General features: G+C 38.4%; 1 protein-coding gene across 1 annotated transcript in view; it reads right to left on the reverse strand.

Annotated features, from left to right (window-relative positions):
- LOC136886624 (alpha- and gamma-adaptin-binding protein p34) overlaps positions 1-25,029 on the reverse strand; it is a 115,365-nt gene that overhangs the window by 74,769 nt on the left and 15,567 nt on the right. Inside the window, exons 2-4 of the mRNA XM_067159429.2 lie at positions 11,566-11,756; positions 1,722-1,845; positions 1,478-1,636 (exon numbers count right to left, since the gene is read on the reverse strand). Of these exons, the coding sequence (XP_067015530.1) occupies positions 1,478-1,636; positions 1,722-1,845; positions 11,566-11,756 (474 nt within the window). The remainder of the gene's footprint in view (positions 1-1,477; positions 1,637-1,721; positions 1,846-11,565; positions 11,757-25,029) is intronic.

The raw sequence follows: 25,029 nt of genomic DNA on the forward strand, positions 1-25,029 counted from the left end.
ACTAAAAGGAGACAGCTCATTTCAACAGCTCCACTTGAAGATGGAATGAGTTTTATCACTATTTGTACTCATAAAACATTTATTTTTTACTGTTTTTGATTGTAACACCAAACAAGTTTTTGACTCTTCTCTCAAGGCACTAGTTACTCACTGGGCTTTCAGACAGGAATTGAAATTGCTCCTTCCCAACAAGAATTGCGTATTTTAATATGATCGGACACTATTAAGTTCTAAAGGCCAGAAAAGATGTTACACCTTATATATATAAAGCCATGGAAAGTCTTGGTATTGCCTATTTATTGTTTTGGTCATATTATAATTGAGGGCTTTCTAGCTGAGCTCAGCGTCATGAATAAACTGAAATTTCTGGAGTTTTGATGACTTTTTTTTGTCTTTACAATGTGCTTATGATTAGTGACTGGAAGAAATTTGAGAATCGATACTTACATTCGAAACTCTTGAGTTAAACATGACCTTTACAACTCAATGTAGGCCTAATTTATGCAGTACAAGACTTCCAGATCCTACTACAAACAGTATAACGGTGACCAAATTACAATGGAAGATAAGAAAGGAAGCGATTTTTACATCATGTTAGGCACATCAGATGTGCTTTATTTTATTACATCAGAAATTTCAAAACTACATGTGATCGATTGTTGTTTGGTTTGGCATTATTATTTAGATATTTTTCAATGGGCTTTGTTCATCAAAGTTGCTGACCTGAAAGAAGTTTACCCGCTAAAACTGAATGTAAAGTATCAAGATTTTTAACTTGTGTAATAAATGTCCATAGCCAGTCTGGTGGTCGAGCTTGCCTGCCTCTCACCCAGAGGCCTCGAGTTTGATTGCCAACCAGATCAGGCATTTTTACCTAGATATGAGGGCTGGTTCCAGGTCCACTTAGCCAACGTGATTACCATTAACAGAGAATCTATCTAACAGTGAGATGGCGATCCCGGTCTAGAGAGCCAGAAATAATGACCGAGATTATTCGTCACACTGACCATGAGTCACCTCGTAACCTTCGGGCCTTTGGGCTGAGCAGTGATCACTAGGTAGGTCAGGACCCGATAGGGCTATAGTTTGGTTTGGCTTCGGAGTGTTTGTAAGATTACAATATATTTAATTATTGTGATGAAAATGAAAACCTACAACCTGTTTTCCAGTCATTGACCGGGTCAGGAATGGAATGATTGAAGCAGATAGGCCTATAGGCTATTAGTACGATGGGGTCGCCACTCCCAAAGTGATTGAGCCACGGAGTCTCGTCATTATTGTGATGTTTAGCCAAATTGGTGATGGTTTTAATGTTCCCAGATTTTCCACTTTCCCTTATTTTAAGTGTGTTTTTTTTTTTTTCCTATGGTCCCTTCAAAAATGGAGAATTGAGGTTTCACTGTAGTGTACATAATATTCCCTGTCTGGAGAACTATACTAATGGAGTGCATTACGATGAACAGCGAAGAAAGAATACCTTTCATTCGAAGGTTAGGCCAGAGATGTGCATGCATTGCTTGTACAACACGTTTTATGCCAGTAGTTTCCAGAAAGTCTTGCTCTTCTTCCCATTCAGGGTCCAATTCTGGGTTTAGTTCCACGAGTTCGAAACCCTGCTCCACACACCACTCCTGGACTGAAACAGAAAGTTATTTCAAACATTTCATCAACAATAGAAAGTTTATATGAATCTCAATTTCCTTGCAATGTTTACTTATTACCTGCAACACGGCTGAGACCAACTTCTGGATTTTCGTAACATCGATCACAAAGTAAGATTTGAACTTCAGGTTCAAACTCTTTCAGGAATGCCAACCAGCTTTCAACAACATCAAGGCCATCATTCTGGAAAATTTAGAAAGTAATACAATACTTTAGCTGCTCATCCTTTCATTTGCTTTAGAGCTGAAAGAAAACAAAAGTAATAAATAACAAATAAAACTGTGTTTATAATGATTATTAATGAAAAAACTAAAACACATGAAAAGCACAATGTAAAAAAAAAATATTGCAAATTACAAAGCATGTGTCATCATTTGCACACAAAGTGGACTGTTTATGCTTATCATAAATCACAACAGTATCCAGTTTTGCTAGGTAATTATATGGTCATCCACAACACATTTAAATGTCACATTGAAAGCACTGCTACTACTCACGAGATTTACTTCAATATGACTTCCAACTCGGAACACTGGCCATGACAAACATGTGATCTTAATTTCATCTGTCAGACAAGCATCTTCAACTTCTTTACAAATTGCTCTACATTATATTTAAGGTGGATATAAGAATGCTCATCATCCACATGATTGTTGATGGTTTTAATTTGTTCCCAAATTTTCCATTCCCCCCCCCCCCCTTTTTTTCCCCTAGGGTCCCTCCAAAAATGGAGAATTGACGTTTCACTGTAGTGTACATTATATTCCCTCTCCCATACTTAGATTAGCATCAACTTTTGCTCTCTTAAACTGCCTAGTTTTCAAAGCGCTAATTGAAGACACTCTATGCTCAGGCAGCAATTGTAAATTATTAACAATCATAGGCTACATTAGCTCTCGGTGTACCCTATGCAGTAGCCATTATGCAAAATTAAAACTTTAGCAGTCAGTGTCGCAAACACTGTAAATAAGGGATAATAGTGATATCCAGGTTAATTTTATGAATTTTGTAGGGCAGAGACTGAGAATATTTACTAACCAGAAACAGGGAGAATGTACCAAGTTCTCCTTGACAAATATTTTCTTAGCCTCACCTATCATTAACAAAATAAGTAACAATTCCCCCTCCTACCATAACCTCATCCAAGACATATCTGGCACACATTACCAGTTGTAAACTAGCCAAAAACTAATGTATTTTCTCAAATTGTGGAATGGCCCTAGTCCTTCAGGGTGATGAATTTCCAAAATGCACTTTGAGCTTCTAACACAACATGTGATTCAAACTACAATGTAACTATAATGTATATTCGTTAGCACCTTGTGTGAAGTTTGTGACTGCATTTAATGGTGTGCTTGTGTGGAATTACTTACTGCAGAACGTATATGCACAGCGTTTAGTAATGTTATATTTTACAGTAGCCAAGTTTATGATTATGCTCTGTAAAATGATCACTCCTGTGATAATAAAAGTGTATGTTGCTTCATAGAACAGACTTTGAAGATCTTGGTTAACAGCTCTGTTCCTTATGTGAGTGAATTTTGATGATCTGCTGTGTTGTAGAGACTGGGCTATAATACATATTTACTACGGGGAGGATTTAGTGGGAAGCAACCAAGCCCACATTATTTACGTTTCAACTAATCATACATTTGGAGTTGGAAGTGGCAAACCATGGTAAGAATGGGATTTGAACCTGCTGAATTATGTTATATGAGGTTGAATACATTGTGTTCCAGTCCCTCATTTTTTTACAACTGGCTTTAATGTCAGACCGACACAGATCTTAGGGCGAAGATGAAACAAGAAAGGGCTGAGAGTGGGAAGGAAGGGGCCGTGCCTTAATTAAGGTACAGACACAGCATTTGCTTGGTGTGAATATGGGAAACCAAGGAAACAATTTTCAGGACTGCCGACAGTGGGGTTCGAACCCATTATCTCCAGAATGAAAGCTCACAGCGGCACGCCCCTAAACATACGGCCAAGTCACCCGGTTAAGTCCCTCAAAACCAGTCTTTAATTCTGGTAACACTTAATAGTGAATTAAATTTTACTCTAAGCCATACAACTATTAAGCATGAGGACAGTCTCCTTATATCTAAGCCAACAAGACGGATTACATGCAAAGAATATTCCCCAATGTACTTTATATAGACTTTCAGCGTAATTAATTGTACCAAGTACATATAATACACCTGAAAAGGAAAAAAATATGCCAATCAGATGCAGGCAGAAATCAAACATAAAATCTTTAATTTTGCGTCTGAAGCTCTACCACTGAGCTATGGAGGCCAAGGTCACACTTGTTCTGTTGGCAGAAATCAGAACTGCAGATTAATCATCATCATCATCATTGTACAGTTCCAGTTCCCCGGGTTCTGTTAATAAGCCTCTTCCACTTCTTCCTGTCCATATGCAACTTGTCATGGAGAACATCATCCACTGTCCATCCTCTGGTAACTAGATCAACCTTGATCATATCCATCCATCCATCACATTTTAGGTCTTCCTGCAGGTCTTTACCCCTCCACCTGTCTTTTCAAATTTATTCTGGCTGTTCTTGTACTGGCTAAGAGCAAATCCCTGATGCAGGCCAACCTTAACTGCAATTTCTTCTGCATTTACACAAGAGCTTCTCACCATCATCTTGTTTCAATCAATCACTACTGATCTGCATTTAGGGCAGTCGCTCAGGTGGCAGATTTCCTACTGTTGTTTTCCTAGCCTTTTCTTAAATGATTGCAAAGAAATTGGAGATTTATTGAACATCTCCCTTGGTAAGTTATTCCAATCCCTAACTTCCTTTCCTATAAACTAATATTTGCCCCAATTTGTCCTCTTGAATTCCAACTTTATCTTCATATTGTGATCTTTCCTACTTTTAAAGACACCATCTAAACTTATTCGCCTACTGATGTCCTCCCACGCCATCTCTCCACTGACAGCTCGGAACATACCACTTATTACATGTGAAAAATATAATTCTTGATCCGTATTGATGATACTTGATTGGAACAATAAGTTAATTTATTGAATTCACCACCTAATCAGTACTGATTAGTCGAGCAGCTCGTCTCCTTTCTCCCAAGTCTTCCCAGCCCAAACTTTGTAACATTTTTGTAACGGTACTCTTTTGTCGGAAATCGCCCAGAACAAATCGAGCTGCTTTTCTTTGGATTTTTTCCAGTTCCTGAATCAAGTAATCCTGGTAAGGGTCCCATACACTGGAACCATACTCTAGTTGGGGTCTCACCAGAGAAAAATATGCTCTCTCCTTTACATCCTTACTACAACCCCTAAATACTCTCATAACCATGTGCAGGGATCTGTACCCTGTATTTACAATCATATTTATGTGATTACCCCAATGAAGATCTTTCCCTATATTAATATCTAGGTATTTACAATGATCCCCAAAGGGAACTTACACCCCATCAATGCAGTAATTAAAACTGAGAGGACTTTTCCTATTTGTGAAACTCACAGCCTGACATTTATCCCCGTTTATCATCATACCATTGCCTACCGTCCATCTCACAACTTTATCGAGGTCATTTTGCAGTTGCTCACAATCTTGTAACTTATTTATTACTCTGTACAGAATAACATCATCTGCGAAAAGCTTTATCTCTGATTCCACTTCTTTACACATATCATTGATATATATAAGAAAACATAAAGGTCCAATAATACTGCCTTGAGGAATTCCCCTCTTTATTATTACAGGGTCAGATAAAGCTTCACCTACTCTAATTCTCTGAGTTCTGTTTTCTAGAAACAGAGCCACCCATTCAGTCACTCTTTTGTCAAGTCCAATTGCACTCATTTTTGCCAGTAGTCTCCCATGATCTACCCTATCAAATGGCTTAGACAGATCAATCGCGATACAGTCCAATAGACCTCCTGAATCCAGGATATCTGCTATATCTTGCTGGAATCCTACAAGTTGGGCTTCAGTGGAATAACCTTTCCTAAACCCAAACTGCCTTCTATCAAACCAGTTAGTAATTTTGCAAACATGTCTTATATAATCAGAAAGAATGCTTTCCGAACGCTTACATGCAATGCATGTTAAACTTACTGGCCTGTAATTTTCAGCTTTATGTCTATCACCCTTTCCTTTATATACAGGGGCTATTATAGCAACTCTCCATTCATTTGGTAAAGTTCCTTCATGCAAACAATAATCAAACAAGTACTTCAGATATGGTACTATATCCCAACCCATTGTCTTTAGTATAACCCCCGAAACCTTATCAATTCCAGCTACTTTTCTAGTCTTCAACTTTTGTATCTTACTGTAAATGTCATTGCTGTCATAGGTAAATTTTAATACTTCTTTAGTATTAATAACATCCTCTATCTGGACATTATCCTTGTAACCAACAATCTTTACATACTGCTGACTGAATAATTCTGCCTTTTGAAGATCCTCGCATACACACTCCCCTTGTTCATTAATGATTCCTGGAATGTCCTCCTTGGAACCTGTTTCTGCCTTAAAGTACCTATACATACTCTTCCATTTTTCACTAAAATTAGTATGGCCACCAATTATGCTTGCCATCATGTTATCCTTAGCTGACTTCTTTGCGAGATTCAATTTCCTAGTAAGTTCCTTCAATTTCTCCTTACTTCCACAGCCATTTCTAACTATTTCTTTCCAACCTGCACCTCCTCCTTAGTCTCTTTACTTCCCTGTTATAATATAGTGGGTCTTTACCATTCCTTAACACCTTTAAAGGTACAAACCTATTTTCACATTCCTCAACAATTGCTTTAAACCCATCCCAGAGTCTGTTTACATTTTTATTTACCGTTTTCCACCGACCATAGTTACTTATTAAAAACCCCCTCATGCCTGTTTTATCAGCCATATGGTACTGCCTAACAGTCCTAATTTTAATCTCTTCCTTTCTTTCATATTTATTTTTAACTACGACAAAAACCGCTTTCTGATCACTAATACCATCTATTACTTCGGTTTCTCTATAGAGCTCGTCTGGTTTTACCAGCACCACATCCAGAATATTGTTCCATCTAGTTGGTTCCATCACTTTCTGAATCAGGTGCCCTTCCCATATTAACTTATTTGCCATTTGTTGGTCATGCTTCCTGTTGTTCGCATTACCTTCCCAATTGACATTTGGTAAATTGAGATCACCCGCTACAATCACGTTCCTTTCCTTATCGTTTCCCACATAGCTGATTATCTTATCAAATAATTCTGAATCAGCATCTGCGCTACCCTTTCCTGGTCTGTACACTCCAAAGACATCAAGTTGCCTATTATCTTTAGAAATGAGCCTTACCCCTAGAATTTCGTGCTTGTCATCTTTAACTTTTTCGTAGCTTACAAATTCTTCTTTCATGAGAATGAATACTCACCCTCCTACCATTCCTATCCTATCTCTACGATACACCCTCCACTTCCGTGAGAAAATTTCTGCATCCATTATATCATTTCTCAGCCATGATTCAACTCCTATTATAATATCTGGTAAGTATATATCTATTAAATTACTTAATTCTATTCCTTATGTTGGATTGTAGGGATATAAGAATAAGGGACATTTTTCTTCTTCACTGCCCACCAAGTAACATCATGTGGCATTCTACGAAGATCACTGAAGACCGTATGTAGATATTTTATACACAATCGGTACTTTCCCATCAACATGCTGAGAGCGAAAATGGGATATCTTGTGGACCATTCAGTCATAAATCCAAATTTATTACCAGTTATCTCCCTCTTTCTTCAGTGATCCTCTCCCAGAATTCAACGGCATGGCTCAGAAGCTTGATTACTCTGTAGTTCCCACAATCTTGAGCACCTCCTTTGTGTTTATAAGTTGGGATAATGGTATCTTTCCTCCAGTCCTCAGGAATCAGTTTTCATCATCTTATTGAAGAGAATAGTGAACCAGTTATTTCCCTCATCAGGTCATGGAATTTTACTGGTCTTCATTCCTTCATGGTCTTCTCTACTGTTTCATAAATCACGGGACGAACTGGACATTGATTTTTTCAAAGATTCTCGTAGGGTTCTCCTGATTCAGTAATATTCCTGAAAATGCAATTTCCAGCGTTCTTGATAAAAACAACTTTATTTTTACTTATAATGCACCTAATGTGCATGATAGGCTATATATTTCAGCCCTTTTCCATGCCTTACGAATTCAAAAGACTTCTTTTTATTCCAGTTTTATTTTTAGTTGTTCGTACAGCAGGCATTATACATAATATTTTATCACAATTAGAGCTTTCTTAGCTTCTTTCTTGGCTGCTTGGTTTCTTTCCTGAGGGTGCTTTTTCCCTTTTATTTCTTCTGGCAGATTCCCTTACAACTGAGAGCATTCAGTGCTGATTTTGCTCAGGATGGTCAGCTTCATTTTGATAAATCTGCACGACGCCTGCATTAAGAATGTCTTCTTGAAGACAAGTTATTTCCACTCCACGGAGTCTCCGCCGTCTGGTTCTTATTAGCAGCTTTTGGCTCTGAAGTCCTGACACTTTCTTTACTTTATTTTGACATCACCAACCAGAAGCCTATACTGAGTAGTCAGGCATTCTCCGGGAATGACTTTCCAGTTCATGACATATCGCAGGGTAATTCGTCTGGTTAATTGCAGTCAGTTTGGGATGACACTCCACCACTTTTATGAACTAACAAGTGCTCATCCCTTTTCTTAATGAAGGTAATAATAATTCAATGGCATCAGCTACCGTGTGCAAGCAATTTAATTTGACGTGATCTGGCTGCTTGCTCGTCAATTTCAATGCTACATTTTATTTTAGGCCTACTAGACGGTAGAGTAAACAAAATCTCTCTTGGCTATCTGTGGCTATGTTTTAATGAATTTTATCGTGAAAAAACCAACTGTGTTGCCAGAGATCATCTTACATGCTAACATTGTACAACATGGAGTATCAAATGGACTACCTTCCACCCTTCAAAAATATGACAATCTGCCAGGTTTAAACCCGCTATTTTGGGATCCGGAGGCCAAAACTTTACCATTGATCCAAAGAGGGAGTTTTAACGTATTCAGCATGCAAAGCCATATGCAAGGACTGTCTGAAGAACATTTCCCTTTTTTTCATTCGTTCCAGACCCTTCCATTTATTCTTTCAAACCCAAATCTTTCTCGACCTATATGTCCATTCAGACCACCGGCTACAAATAGATCTTCAATTACTGGACTATTTCGGAGAACGCCATCGATAGTTGTCCAAAACTCACCTTTAGTAGCCCTATCACAATGTTTGTGGAGCATAGACAGTAATGATGTTCAGGGCTTTATTATATACCAGTAACATGAGCTTCACGACTAGGATTCTATCACTCACTCCCTTCACTTCAACCAGCTGTTTGGATCCAGCGCGATCCCAATGCCATTTCTTCTGTTATTATCCCCATGCATATGAGTCTGATACCATTTCCTATGAATTAGATAGAATGCCATTTCTCCTGGTGTTATTTACCATGCCGCCTCTGTGGTGTAGTGGTTAGCGTGAGGCCCGGGTTCAATTCCCGGCTCTGCCACAAAATTTGAAAAGTGGTATAAGGGTTGGAACAGGGTCTTCTCAGCCTCTGGATGTCAGCTGAGTAGAGGTGGGTTCGATTCCCACCTCAGCCATCCTGGAAGTGGTTTTCTGTTGTTTTCCCACTTCTCCTCCAGGAAAATGCCGGGATGGTACCTAACTTAAGGCCACAGCCGCTTCCTCCCTCTTCCTTGTCTATCCCTTCCAATCTTCCCATCCCCCCGCAAGGCCCCTGTTCAGCATAGAAGGTGAGGTCGCCTGGGCGAGGTACTGGCCATCCTCCCCAGTTGTATTCCCCGACCCAGAGTCTGGAGCTCCAGGACACTGCCCTTGAGGTGGTAGAGGTGGGATCCCTCGCTGAGTCCGAGAGATAAACCGACCATGGAGGGTAAACAGATAAAGAAGAAGAACCCATTTGGGCTTATGTGAAAAATAAAATAGCAAGTGTTAATATGACAAATGCACAAGGAAAAGGGAACTGTGAAAATGTAATCAGAGATCTGTGTGAGGAAACTTTACATTCTGTGACACCTGAACTTCTACTCAGTTGATCTCCTGAGGCTGAGTGAACCCCGTTCCAGCCCTCGTACCACTTTTCAAATTTCGTGGCAGAGACGGGAATCGAACCCAGACCTCCGGGGGTGGCAGCTTATCACACTAACCACTACACAACAGAGGCGGACCCAAATGAGTTATATGGCATTTAAGTCGCAATGCACGACAGGCAACCAGACCAATTCAACATCTCGACGCAATTCTTTCGTAATTTGGTCAAGTCTCTTGTGTGAAATTCCAAAATAAGGCTTAGCATGATTAATCAGTGAGGCTTTTGTTAATATATTGAATTTAGAGGCATCATGAAGCAGAGAAATGTTCCTAGTTATATAAAATACTCGATCAAGTGAAAAACCGCACATTTTCTCACTTTTAACAACAGTACTACGGTGCCGATCTAACGGTCCAAAGTTCCAGAGCTGGAATGATCAGGCCGCAGACAGCCGTGAACACTCCTCCGCCATTGTTCCATTAAATATGCACACTGCTTATTCCAATCAGTGCCTCAGAGTAGGGATTGAATAGCGCGAATGCTATGATAAATCAGTGTGTTACATACCAGTAGTATCAGAAAATTTAAGAACCAGAGGAAATGCATGCTAAAGAAGAAAGGTACCTAACTCCCCAGCTACTTCCTGCCAATGTTCAGAAAGGCTGTCACACTCTGTATGACCGGGCGAGTTGGCCGTGTGGTTAAGGGCGCGCGGCTGTGAGCTTGCATCCGGGAGATAGTGGATTTGAACCCCACAGTCAGCAGCACTGAAGATGGTATTCCGTGGTTTCCCATTTTCACACCAGGCAAATACTGGAGGGTACCTTAATTAAGGCCAAGGCCGCTCTGTTCACACTCCTAGTCCTTTCCTATCCCATCGTCGCCATAAGACCTATCTGTGTCGGTGCCACGTAAGGTTAACTGAAAAAAATTATTGGTATGCCGCAGTAATCCTATCTATCGGAGATGAATAGCAACAGAAGACACAAAGCACATCACAACAAACAATGTAATGTTATTGTTGATCAATTTTATGAGCTTTCTATATTGTAGGCCTTGACATTTAGTTTTCTTTCGACTCTGTGATATTAGGGCGTCCTATAAAATTATATATAGCATAGACTGTAGTTCCTTATTCTCTGACTTTACATACAGATTTTCATTAAATTCTCTTTGTCCATTTTTGTTACTTGGCACTGCTATGGGCTTAGTAAAAAAAAAAAAATCCAAATTCATGAATATCTCTTGTGTTCATAGCTGGTATGGTAACAATGTATAAGACATAAATGATTGGAAATTTAACACTATATGACTTTAGTTATGTAGTATTTATCGATATGAATACTAATAAATATCTGAGAATTTAATTTTAGGCCTTCCCCTAAACTACAATTTTTCTCAGTGTGAATACAATTATTTCTGGTCTAGATTGAAGCGACATTTTCCCCAGCTTTGCCTACCGATTGTCGTGAAGATACGACCACTAAAAATAACAAATATTTGAGAATTACATTTTCGGCCTTTCCCTAAACTACCATTTCACTCAGTGTGAATACAATTATTTCTGGCCTTGATTGTAGCACCTTATTCCCCGACTTTGCATATCAATTTTTATTATATTCTCTCCAGCTGTTTTCGAGAGAGAGAGAGAGAGAGAGAGAGAGAGAGAGAGAGAGAGAGAGAGAGAACAAATCACAATTAATCAAAAGACAATATAAAACATATGACAACGCCTACAATGACAAATGTTAAATTGTAACTCTAAATTTATATAGATATATATAGATTAGAACAAATTAAATGTATCTTACCCTGTTGTTGTCAAATTTAATGACAACTGCCTCAACAGACACTGCAAACTGTTCACTACCTAATGTTTTCTTTGCAACAGAGCAGAGGTTGACGTCAGCAGTATAATACTTTGTGTCAATATGCCATGGATAAGCTCTTATGCCTTCTTCCACAAGAGTTGAGTCTGGTAATTCATCTCCACCTAAGATCACTGTAAAAAAAATAAAAAAAAATAAAAATTTTATATTTGATATATAAAATTATCAACATAAACTGATGAGAAAAAACAAACAAAAAAAACGCAACACTTTAGTTTTTGGAAAGGTAGTATTTTACTTTATTAAAATCAATGACTAACGTGTGTTGTTGTCTTTACGATTGTTGAACTCGCTACTAATGAGATATCCACAGCAATTTTCACTGGGAGAAATTTAGAGTTTACAGCAAATTATTAACAGGGATAAGAAACTCGCTAAATTTACCCTTGTTTGTATCATTATTATCCTTATTCAAATATTACAGTTATTACCATCACACACACTTTCATAAACATGTGTTCCCACCTCATCACGAATCACAGCTTCGATTACAGTAAACTGAAAATGTTAAGGATCAACCCTTTCAATACAGTGACAATTTACTGATGAGAGATCACATGTCATTTTATACAAGATTGGTACTAGTTTCGATGCTCATTGTGCATCGTCATCAGCCAACGAATCAATTGAGCAAATCACAACACTTTCAGAAACATGTGTTCCCACCTCTGTCACGAATCACAGCTTTGATTACAGTAAATTGAAAATGTTCAGGATCCGCCTTTCAATACAATGACAATTTACTGATGAGAGATCACATGTCATTTTATACAAGATCGGTACTAGTTTCGATGCTCACTGTGCATCATCAGCCAATGAATCAATTGAGCAAATCACAACTAATAAAAAAATAATATAAAACATATGACAACACCTATAATGATAAATGTTAAATTGTAACAAGTTAAAATTGTGGTAAAAGATGATGAGAGTATGGTGCGTCTGACCATAAAGTAAAATTCTATAAAATCTGAGAAGGTAACTCAGTTGCAAAGTCTTGAAACACAAGAAAATAGTCCAGCTTGAGGTGTTTAGATCATAAGGTGTATCTTTAGCCTTGTAAAAGGAAAATGCAAAACATATGTTATCCCTGGGAAGAATAAAGCTTGTTCTCTTAATCTGTGGTATTCAGCAAGCTTAACTCATGTGGTGCCGAAGCAAACAATGTGGTTATGTGAAGATATTAATCTGAACCAATGTTATGATTCCCCGTTTGATATGGAATCGTGGAGACCTGATGAAAAGATTGAAAGCCAAATTAGGCGTGATAAAATGTACATAGACAAAAAGAAAGTCAAGTGAAAAGAGGCAAACTCACCTTGAGCAGCGTGTTGGCGCAGTTGTTGAAAGGAGTGGAGCCGGGCTACTGAAGAGTGCAATAACAGAGGCTGAGTAGCGGAGGGGAAGGGAAATTGAGAGGGAGGGGGGGAAGAGGAGGAGCCAAAGCAGGGGAGTAGGGCTAAGGTGGAAAGGAAGGATGAGGTAGTGGTGGTAATTGACGGGGATGCGTATTGCGCATAGCCTGAAGGATCGCGCTTGTGTTTGGAATTTTGATGTTTTTAAACCAGTTAATTAGTAAATCACAAAGAATGTTAGGCTTCTCAGAAATTTCATTTAGGTTGAAGTTAGGATTAAGGTATTGATCAAAATGGATAAAACAATTTACAATTATATTCATGAGAGGCCCTTTATTAGCCATTTGATGGACCTCTAAATCGTGTTCAATGTCGGTAAACTTGTGGTTGGAGTCAAATGTCAAATGCTGAAAACTTATTATATTTTATAGCGTTGACATGCTCCGAATACCTAATCTTAACCCTTCACAATTAAGTATTTATTTTCCACCTAGTCGATACTTAATTGTGAATCTATTGAAGTGCGATACGGACCATGAAGCTGATTTTATGTAATCTTAACCCTCTCGTGCGTACAAGCCTCATATGAGGTCCCAAAATTATGTTTCGTTTAGTGCGTCATTCATTTAATATTGTTATGAATTTGTAGAAAATTATGACTCTGTTCTTCAATTTAGACTTCATGTGAGGTGTGATATTAGTTACAATTATATCTATGAGATAACAGCACTTCCTAGCAGCTGCGAAGTTGTAGGCTGCTGTGGTGCTCTTGTTGTTTGTGTGTTTCATATGGAGACTAAATTATTGAAATTGATACGTCCTTTACAAACATATGCAATTCATAAGTAAAAATGTTTTATATAGCAGAAAAGCATGCTCTTTCCTATGGTATTAGTATTTTTATTGTACATGCAATTTATTACCATTATTTTGTGTAATAATATAGGGGCCTCATATGAGGTCTAAATGTATGAGAGGTTATGGTTCACTGTCATAAACTCAATTAGAACTACACCATATTGTAGAGTTTTTTTGGAATTTTTTATACAAACCAAGACAGACTACTGATGTTTCATGGCACATTTGTCATATATTCTCATCTCTGTGCATTTAGAACAAAATGGATGAAGAACCAGGGCTGTCTGTAGAAAATGTAGTCTTCACAACAAATGTCACAATATACTCTGCGCTCTGTCAGTAATACCTGACAATATGATATACAATTGCTTTTGCGTGATACGGAAGTATTTGCACTTCATTGATAATCAGAACATTCCAGCAGACATCAATGATCGGCTTATACATTTACGTCCTATGATTGACCATTTCAAGCACATCTTTAGATACATCCATAGCTTTGAGATTTATCAAGGAAAAGTTCAAAATGGTCAAGGTCATTCTGAATTTGGAGCAGTTGGTGATGATGTTCTTAGACTGCGTGAAGACGTGAAGTTCAAAAGCCATAAGCTTTTGATAATCTGTTTACGTCGATTAATCTTCTCTAGAAACTTCTTGAAGATGGCATTTATGCTTCCAGGACTATCAGAGCTAACAGGCTTTGTGGTGCTGATCTCAAGCTGCGGTCTGTGAAAACCATGAAGAAGGAACCGAGAGGGTTGTACTCTGTTACGTCGCAGTCCAACATCACAATAACCTGCTGGCATGATAATCCATTTTTACACGTAGCATCTACATTTGCTGGAGCAGAACCTGTAGGTGTTGCTAAAAGATAGTGTCGAAAACTGCGCGCAATCATTGAAATTCCACGACCATATTCCATCAGCATTTACAATTCCCACATGGGTGGCGTACATCTAATGGACTCACTCGTAGGTCTATATCGGCACACCATAAGGCACAAAAGTGAGTACTTCAGAGTTTTCCATTATGTACTGAATGCGACCATTATAAACTGTTGGATCCTCTGGAGAATGAACCCAGATTGTGAGGAGCTGGATCTGTTAGCATTTAAGTCCTCAGTAACTACTTATGTCATTTACATGGAAAGCAATCATCAACCCAAGAAAGGAAGACCCGCTTCACAGATGCCACCAGAAACCAAAAAATGGTTGAAAGTGAAGGCTACCTATAAGCTGAGAAAGGATAGAAGTGCCACCTTCACGGTTGTTCAAGGAAAACCAGGTATGTCTACCTTCGCTGCCAATATGCCCTTTGTCCACAGTGTTTTGAGGAATTCCATAGCAGGAAATAACAACAGCAGCCACTCCTTAATGCAAAATTTAGTTTGGTAAAACGTGCATGTACAACTGACATCCAGCGCACAGTATCCCCCAAGAAAATAGGGAACATGCATGATCCGGGGTTTTAATTAAAAATATGCTAACCTGATTCAAACTTTCATGCAGAATTCAAAAATGTGATCATAATGTACAAATAATAACTCCTCCAAACATGATAAAAATCTAAATTAAAGTACGAAAATGTCACGTCACGCAAGTATGCGATCTCATTGGTCTGACGTCATCGTACAGGTTGACTGAATTAGCAGACGAAATAACACATAGTGTGCTGTGAAAAGCAGGATACACTTTGCGTATTTCTACTTCATGTTAGTGTCTGGTATAGTTAAATTCGAAGTATATACATTGGATAATAATCTGAGTGGTATATTTTAGACTTAAAATGAATCCTGCGCAGACAATGAGGCAGAAAACTTATAAATGGTGTATAGTTCCGATGTGCAATAGCACATCGCATACCATCCCAAACAAATTGTTTATAAATGTTCCAAAGACGCTAAAACTAGGGAGAAATGGATTTTGGCGAGCCGCAGAAATGCTGATGATATATCGGAAAAGTCTACAGTTTATTTTTTTAAAGATCATTTTAACGTAAGTTGAATTCGTTTGAATTTTTAATCACTTTTCCATGTCAGCTGTTCTAGTGGTAACACTTTGAATTTTAATGTATGATGCTTTAATTAAATGCTTCAATTACATCTTGGAATATGAAAGTAATAAACAGTGCATTAATTAATGCTGATTATTAAAGTATTCTCCAAACCTAACCTATGTTTTGGGTGATCCATATCAAGGTAATAAATCAAAGGGATTATGAACCATATTGACAGCTCTAATTATACTAATTTATCTTGGTATGCGACAGTTATTTATGTATTTATTGAAGAGCTTACATTTGTAAAGAAATGTAGGCTATAGCTAAATACTCTATAATATAACAAAAAAATAGGCGTGTACGTCATGAAAGAAAACAATGTGAATTTAACAAATGCATATCTCTGTACAAAACCAATGCTTGTCTGATGGGGTCTCATAACTTAACAATGCTCAATTATAATAATTATCATAATATTAGTGAAATAAATAACATAATTGCACACAGGTGAAAATAGTGATGTTGGTGTTTAAAATATTATCCAACTTAGCCTAAGTTTTAGGTTATACAAGCCAAGTCAAAAAACCGAAGGGTAAAAATACCTGGTGAGTTGGCCGTGCGGTTAGGAGCACGCTGCTGTGAGCTTGCATCCGGGAGATAGTGGGTTCAAACCCCACTGTCGGCAGCCCTGAAGATGGTTTTCCGTGCTTTCCCATTTTCACACCAGGCAAATGCTGGGGCTGTACCTTAATTAAGACCACGGCCGCTTCCTTCCCATTCCCAGGACTTGCCTGTCCCATCATCGCCATAAGACCTATCTGTGACGGTGCGATGTAAAGCAAAAAAAAAGTAAAAGTCACAGTACCCAAAGACATTCCTGTATTGAACGACTAAAATGTCACCAAGACACTTTTCTTGCGTGATATGCTCAGCTTGTTAAAAGCCAAATGTAATTAATGTTATTGGCTTTTCCCCGCTAATTACTTCTACGGATTTCGGAGACGCCGATGTGCAGGAATTTAGTCCTGTAATTCTTTTACGTGCCAGTAAATCTACCGACACGAGGCTGACGTATTTGAGCACCTTCAACTACCACCGGACTGAACCAGGATCGAACCTGCCAAGTTGGGGTCAGAAGGCCAGCACCTCGACGTCTGAACCACTCAGCCCGACTTGTGAAAACTAGATGAAGTCATATTTATCTTTATCATGTTTAACTTTTCCTTCCACCAAGATATTTAATGTTTCTCTTTCCTGGGCCCCGGAAGCGCGTAGGCCAGTTGCCCCAACCAAAAATATATTTTTTTTCGGGAATGATAGATTATAGACCGATAGTCCTATGATCTTTCTGTCTTTCTTTCTTTCTTAATCAGTTTATCCTTCAGGTTTGGTTATTCCCTCGCACTCAGCGAGGGATTTCATCTCTACAGCTTCAAGGGCAGTGTCCTGGAGCGTGAGACTTTGGGGGAATGATGATACTACGCATGAGGAGGGCCATTACCTCGCCCAGGCGGCCTCACCTGCTATGCTCAACAGGGGCCTTGCTGGAGGATGGGAAGATCGGAAGGGATAGACAAGTAAGAGGGAAGGAAACGGCCGTGGCCTTAGGTGCCTGGAGGAGAAGTGGGAAAATACGAGAAACCACTTCGAGGATGGCTGAGATGGGATTCGAAACCCCTCTACTCAGTTGACCTCCCGAGGCTGAGTAGACTCCGTTCAGCTCTCGTACTATTTGTTTTCAACTTTAATGGCAGAGCTGGAAATCGAAACCGGGCCGGTGGCAGCTAATCACATTAACCACTACACCACAGAGGCGGACTAGTACTATAATGCTACCTATATGTTTATGTTAGTGCAGAAATCCGATTTCTTACTTTACTAATGCTGAAAGCCGGAAAATGTAATGTTATTCTTTGATATGGGAGTCAGGAAATGTTGAAAATGATGTGATTTCTATCCAGGTTCGTTGCTATCCTAATACTATGAGTTACAGTACATTGCACGTATATAAAAGATGCCACTTACAAACTTGTTTTTTATCCGCGAATTTCTGCGGCCACAAAAGTCACTATTTTTCAAGAATGATGACATCTACACATGGTAGATTGTTTGACTGTGCTGTTTTGAACCTTTCTTCTGTCATTTTGAAGTTATTCGCGATCACGAATAAGACAATCGGCTTTTAGAAACAGCTGATGCACAGTGGCTCGTAGAGCTGCATGCGGTACTGGATCGTGACATCACAGCGCGCCGCTTACGTCAGAGGCCGTTTCGCTCGCCTTGTGGAAAGGCACTTTTGAACATTTTTTTAATGGTAGAAAACAAGGCAGCTTACCACATTGTAATACGTTTATGTACTATTTCATTGGTGTACTTTTCAAAAAAATTATTTTTGAAAATTATGCATGTTCCCTATTATTCCTCAGTTCAGTTGTGTTGTGGTGTGTGTGGACTCCCTTCATGCACATAGGCCTCATATGAGGTCCATGGAATTTTCAAAGAAAATTAACTATTATTTCTTTTTCTTTAACATGATTGTATTTTGTAACCTTCCAATGAATAAAAAATCAAGACAATATTTTTTTTTCACCTCAAACTGAAAATGCATGTACGAGAGGGTTAAAACTCTGCCCTGTCTGACCCACGTATTAGGAACTGCTTTCGTTGCACTTGAATCTGTAGATTCCAGACTTTGAAAACGTGTTGGATACATTAACTGATGGAGAATTATGCAGAATTTCGGAATTCCTGTAATTTGTTCTGAAATAAATTTTTACGTTATGCTTTCTGAAGAGATTAGTAATTTTGTAGACATCGTTGTTGAAAGTAAAGGCGGAAGAAGTGGCGGCTTTAGATTTTTCTTTAGTAAGAGTGGTCTTACGTCGTCTGAATTTATTGATTATCTGTTCTATAAAGGACCTATTATTACAGTTAAATTTGGCGATTGCACGAACAGTATTAAGTTCGTTGTTCAAGTCATTCTTTGACATAGGTATTGTGAAGGCACGGTGGACTAAACTATTATAGGTAGCATGTTTATTTGCTTGGGGATGTGTGGAGTCTTGACGAATGGTAGTTGCAGTTTGTGTAGGTTTCCTGAAAATTTAGTAAGTCAGAGTGGAGGGGTGTGTATGAATAGTCAGATCTAAAAAATTGATTACTTTATTTGTTTCAGACTCAAGTGTAAATTTAATATGGGGATCGATGCTGTTAAGATCCTGGTGGAGGTCGCGTTATTAACTTCTTGATTCATAATTACGAATGTGTCATCAACGTATCTGGCCCATAGAAGAATGGTAGGAAAATTATTGATTTTTGAGTGTTCCAGGTAATCAAAATAAATCTCCACTAAGAATCCAGAGGCAGGTGATCCCATTGCTAATCCATCTTGTTGATAGATAGTTTTGTCAAAAGTGAAAAGTTGTTACTGACGACTAATTTCAGAATGGAGATGAAATCTTGTATTTTAAGTTTGTTAAGAGGACTAAATTTCTTTAAGTTACTTTCAATAATGGGAAGAAACTTTACTGTTTGTATGCTTGGATACATGTTGACTATGTCAAAAGAGAGAAGGGAGTGGTTAGGCTGCAAGTCAAAGATCTTTAGTTTTTCAATTGGTTCAGTGATGTTTTTAATGGACTTACTGGCAAGAAAGTGATAGATTTTAGCCAGGAAACTTTGGACAAATTGAGAAGCTTTATACAGAGGACTAGGCCTATAATTAATAATAGGGCAGATGGGAATGTTGGCCTTATGGATCTTTGGGAGGGCTTTAGCTGTAAGTAGACCTGAGTTCATATTTAAAAGCTTAGATTTTTCATGGTCCATAAAAGGAAAGGAGGTATTCTTTAGGGTTTGTTTTTAATTGTCGCCGAATTCTTTGGGTTGGTTCTTTCTTAATTATTGAAAAGGTGCTGTTGTTAAAAAATTCCTTAGTTTTTGAGACATCCTTTTGTTCATTATAACTGTGGTATTACCTTTATCAGCTTTAGTGATTATTAGGTCATTATTACTGATTTTCTTTTTATGTTTGGCAATTTGTTTATGTTCAGAAATAAACTTATTGTCATTAGGATTAATGGAGGAGAATCTTTTGTTTACGTTGTCAGAGGTAAAATTTTTGTCTAATTTTCTTTTTACTCGGATCTGAGTTCGTCATGTTGTTCTGGCGGCATTTTGTTGATGGCAGCTTCAGGCTCAATAACTAAATTAGTGGCTATATTTATTTTGTTCATATATGGCAAATTGTGTTTTGGGCCCTTCGATAGAATAGCGGTTTCTTCCTCATTTAAAGTTACTTTATAGAGCGTTGCAACCTTAAAATGCAGTACAGCAGTAATGGGATCATTCCGTCTCTTTCCTTCTCCCATGTTTTGCGGGTAGCGCTGTCCTACTTTAATGCAGCAGGTTTGCCAAATATCCGTAAATCAGAATGTTATCGGTTAAAATGGGTGAATATCGTGTTATGTACAGAATTTCAAGGCGCATTTGATGCTGTTAACAAAAAACATGTAAAAAAATAATTCAGTGTGAAAATGGTAATATAATGAAAAGTTACACCAAATGCAAAATCTTCATTGCATAGAACTTATGTCATAACTCCTATATTATATTCATTATTTTCCTAATTTTTTCACGGCTTGTAAAGAAACATTACAGCTTGATGTACTGTATAAAAGTTTATTTTTAAATTTAAATGATAACAAAATGCAGTATATGCGTTTACTTTCAATCATGTTCAGGGATTTTTATCTGCAGGCACGAAAAAGTCAGTCGCTGACCAGCGTCTTTCCTATTGTGCATGGGGGTGGGGGGGTGGAGGGTCAAAGCGAGGTAAATGGACTTCAGATATGGAAGTTATTTTTAAAACAATCCCTAAGTTCTTATGTGGCTTAAATCTTAATTTGTGACAGGAAGAATGTCTCCTTGAATTTTGGTTTCGCGCGTGACTCGGCTGGCTGGCTCTCTTTGGGTTGGCTGAAGTACCGGTAGTGATTTCCCAAACATGCGCTTTTAACATTTCCAGACAGTCGCATGCAGTGCAGTGCTCATTTTGTCAGTAGTATGTATAATAGTGATCAAATACGTATCAGTGACATGTATACAATTCTTGAGGGCAAGTGTATTTCGTTTGTGTGGTTCGGGAGTTTGTGCTCGTGCGTGGGGATCTTAGTTCGAAGAAAAGGTGCAGAAGGATCATGGCGTGGTTAAAGGGAAGCGAAAGGTCTTCGAATATAGTTATTTTTACATCATACCTCAAGCCCTTATCTCGTAATCTCTTAATTTATGACAGGGAGAACGTCTCATTTGTTTACGTTTCACAAGTGACTCAGCTGGCTGACCAGTAATGATCTCCCAAACAGTGAGCTTTTAAATATACTGACAGCAGTGGTGTTCATTTAATCAGTATTATAAGTTCGAAGAAAAAGTGCAGAAGGATGTACAATGGATCGTCAAATTAAAAAGAAACGTTCCGTAGGTAAACTCAGGGGAAAAGAACGCAATATTATAATGAGTGTCCTGGATTATTTTTTTAAAGATTATGAATGTGACTAGCGCAGTTAGTGAAACAGCTAAAGCTACAGGTTGTTCTGAAAGAATAATCTATGCTATAAGGAAGGAACACACACATGGTCCTTTGCGAACTCCCGCAAAAAAAAAAAAAAAAAAAAAAAGTGAAGGACAGCAGAAAAATCTAAATGCAAGGAAAATTAAATTATGATGAAATTGTGCAAAGTGGAGTGCAAATGCGTCGGGTGGTTCACTCTCTTTTATTTGCTAACATACCACCGACATTAAACAGGATTTTGAGTCGGGTACCGGTAAATGGAGAAGATCTTTACCACGATTTTCCAAAACTACGATGTATCATTTCTTACTGATATAGGCTTATGTTATTTAAGACGGGGTAATAAAGCAGCTTTCATTGAAACCGATGAAATTATTAATTGGAGGCACATATCTCAGGGAGATAAAATGTTTGAGGGCATAAAATAAAGCTATAATTTACACAGATGAATCGTGGGTAAACAATGGGCAGACAGTGACAAAAGAATGGAAGGATACAACAGTGAAAAGTGCACGGCAGGCCGCCACTGAAGGGGTGAGTTCGGGACTCAAGCCACCGAAATGCCGAGGACCGCAATTCGCCCTAGTCCACATGGGTAATGAACATGGCTTTGTTCCAAATGATGAACTAACATTTTTATGCCATAAAAACACGGCGGACACCCATGAGGAAATGACTGGTGAAATTTATGAGAAGTGGTTTTCGGAACAACTGTTGCCAAACACTCCCGAAGGTGCCGTGATCATGCTGGATAATGCCGCTTATCATTCCTGTAAGTTGTAACCTTTGCCGGTGGCTTCTTGGCGAAAAGATGACATCGTACAGTGGTTACGTAAAAAGCAAATATCTTTTGAGGACGGGATGCTCAAGCGAGAATTATTGCACATCGCTTCTCAGCATAGGGCTGTGCATGGTAAGCAGAGAATAGATGAAATGGCAAAAGCGGCAGGTCAGCAGATTCTACGTCACCCACCTTATCTCTGAGAGTTAAAACCTATTGAGATGGTGTGGTCTCAGGTGAAAAACTACATCCGGCATCATAACGTATCATTCAAGAAAAATGATATGGAAAATTTAATAACCGCTGCATATAAGAACATTACGCTGGACAACTGGGCAAATTACGTGAACGAAGTAAAGAAAAATGAAAGAGATTTGTGGAAAGCAGACGAATTACAGGATGAACAGTTTTTAATAAGATCTTCATCGTCCGAATCATCCTCAAGTTCATCTCCCGAACCCAGTTCATTCAAAGCGGGAACATCAGGCTTTACAGAAATGATAGAAGGTGTACGTCCATTGTCTGAGAGCGACAGTGATTAAGGTATGTTGTACTTATTTTACCATCCTACAAATATCAATTTATGAATGAACAAACTTAAAATTACAAAATTACAAACGTGATGTTCACAATTTGATTTCGCAACAGCATGCTCCATCTACGCTGTATTGCAATTTAAGTTTGGAACGCTCTATAGACAGGTTAACCACAGGGGGTGGAATTCCAAACACGAGCGCAATCTTTCAAGTTATATTACCAATATAAATGGCCTCCACGGTATGCACTAGCCAGCGTATTGGTAGGTGTGCTAGGTACCAACTGATGAGCCCACCCTAGCACACGAGGGCGAAACGCTGGCAACCAAGAATGAGCTAGCTGGAAAATTTATAATGTCCAATAACGGACCATTTATATTGGTATTATAAATTTGCTCATTCAGGACAAATATTTCAGATTCCCTATGGGAATCAACATCTATATCATCTTTCAAGTTATGCGCAATACGCATCCCCGTCAATTACCCCCACTGCCTCATCCTACCGCTCCACTTTAGCCCTACTCCCCTCCTTTGACTGCTCCTCTTCCCCCTCCCCTCTGCTACTCGGCCTCTATTATCGCACTCTTCAGTAGCCCAGCTCCACTCCTTTCAACAACTGCGCCAACACGCTGCTCAAGGTGAGTTTGCCTCTTTCCACTTGACTTTCTTTTCGTCTATGCACATTTTATCACACCTAATTAAGATCTTCACACGACCACATTGTTTGCTTCGGAACCACCTGAGTTAAGCCTGTTGAATACTACAGATTAAGAGAACAAGCTTTATTCTTCCCAGGGATAACACATGTTTTGCAGTTTCCTTTTTAACAAGACTAAAAATACACCTTATGATGAATACGCCTCAAGCTGGACTATTTTCTTGTGTATCAAGACTTAACAACTGAGTTACCTTCACAGATTTTATAAAATTTTACTTTATGGTCAGATGCACCATACTCTCATCATCCTGTACCACAATTTTAACTTGTTACAATTTAACATTTATCATTGTAGGTGTTGTCATGTGTTTTATATTGTTTTTTGATTAGTTGTGATTTGCTCATTTGATTTATTGGCTAATGATGACACGCACTGAGCGTCGAAACTAGTACCAATCTTGTATAAAACGCACGTGATCTAACTCACATCAATAAATTGTCACTGTATTGAAATGGTGTATCCTGAACATTTTCAATTTACTGTAATCCCAGTTCAATATGGAACACAATGAAGTTTCTAACTTTTAATCACAGGTTCAAGCTTTTCAGGCATACTCCTAATGAGGGCTGCAATGTTTCTCTTGAAGAATGAGCTCCCATTCTCCTTGAAGGACTTCCCCAATGCTCCTGCATAATCTCTGGACGAACACTATGCACTTTTCTTCCCAAAATATCCCATTGGGTTGAGATCCAGTCTCAGCGTAAGCCATTGCATCAATTGGATCCCTATTTCGTCGAGAGGTATTGAAGGACACATCTTGTTACGAGGGCATATATTGTTCTGCATTAACAAGAAATCTTCACCAATGAATGGTGCAAGAGGAAGAACATATTCTTCCAGAATTTCTTCAATGTAGCAATAGACCATAAGTGACCCACTTTCCATAAAGACTAATTCTGTTCAGGTAGCCAAGGAGATGCCTGCACAAACCGCCACAGAACCACCATTAAAAGCTATCCGTAAAGAAAAGTTGCAAGGAGAATACCTTTCTCCAAGTCTCTTCCACACCTTCTCTCTCATCCATCTGGAAATATCAGGCTAAACCAATATTCATCCGTGAAGAGAACTACATATTTCCCATTGCTTCTCAACTCAGTCCCGATGATTTCCCGTGAAATGTGACTCTGTCGATGTTGATATTACAGATCTGGGCTATTAACAGGTCTTCTAGAGTAGACTTCCACATCACATAACCTCCTCCTTACCCACCCGCTGACATTTACACCTCATACCTATTCAAGCCGACTTCCTTCTTCATATAAATAATGCAAGTAGAGTTTTCCACCTATTCAATACTACGTTGTATTTACAATATTTACATTACATGGGACTAGTTTCAACCCTACTCGGGGTCATCAGCCATATTAAAACATATACAATATTTGGTGAAATCCTAAAACATGTTTTCAGTAGTAAGAGTCTTATGAAAATATAATTTTACAATATGAAGTGTGGTTGAAATGTTAGAAATGAAAATGAAATATTACGTGTGATGTAGGTGAGTAAAAAGTAATACATTATACATGCTAAGAATTCTGGAACAAAAGTACAAATGAGGTGCTCTGTGT

The sequence above is a fragment of the Anabrus simplex genome, chromosome 1 (assembly GCF_040414725.1).
Source record: "Anabrus simplex isolate iqAnaSimp1 chromosome 1, ASM4041472v1, whole genome shotgun sequence".
Taxonomy (NCBI): domain Eukaryota; kingdom Metazoa; phylum Arthropoda; class Insecta; order Orthoptera; family Tettigoniidae; genus Anabrus; species Anabrus simplex.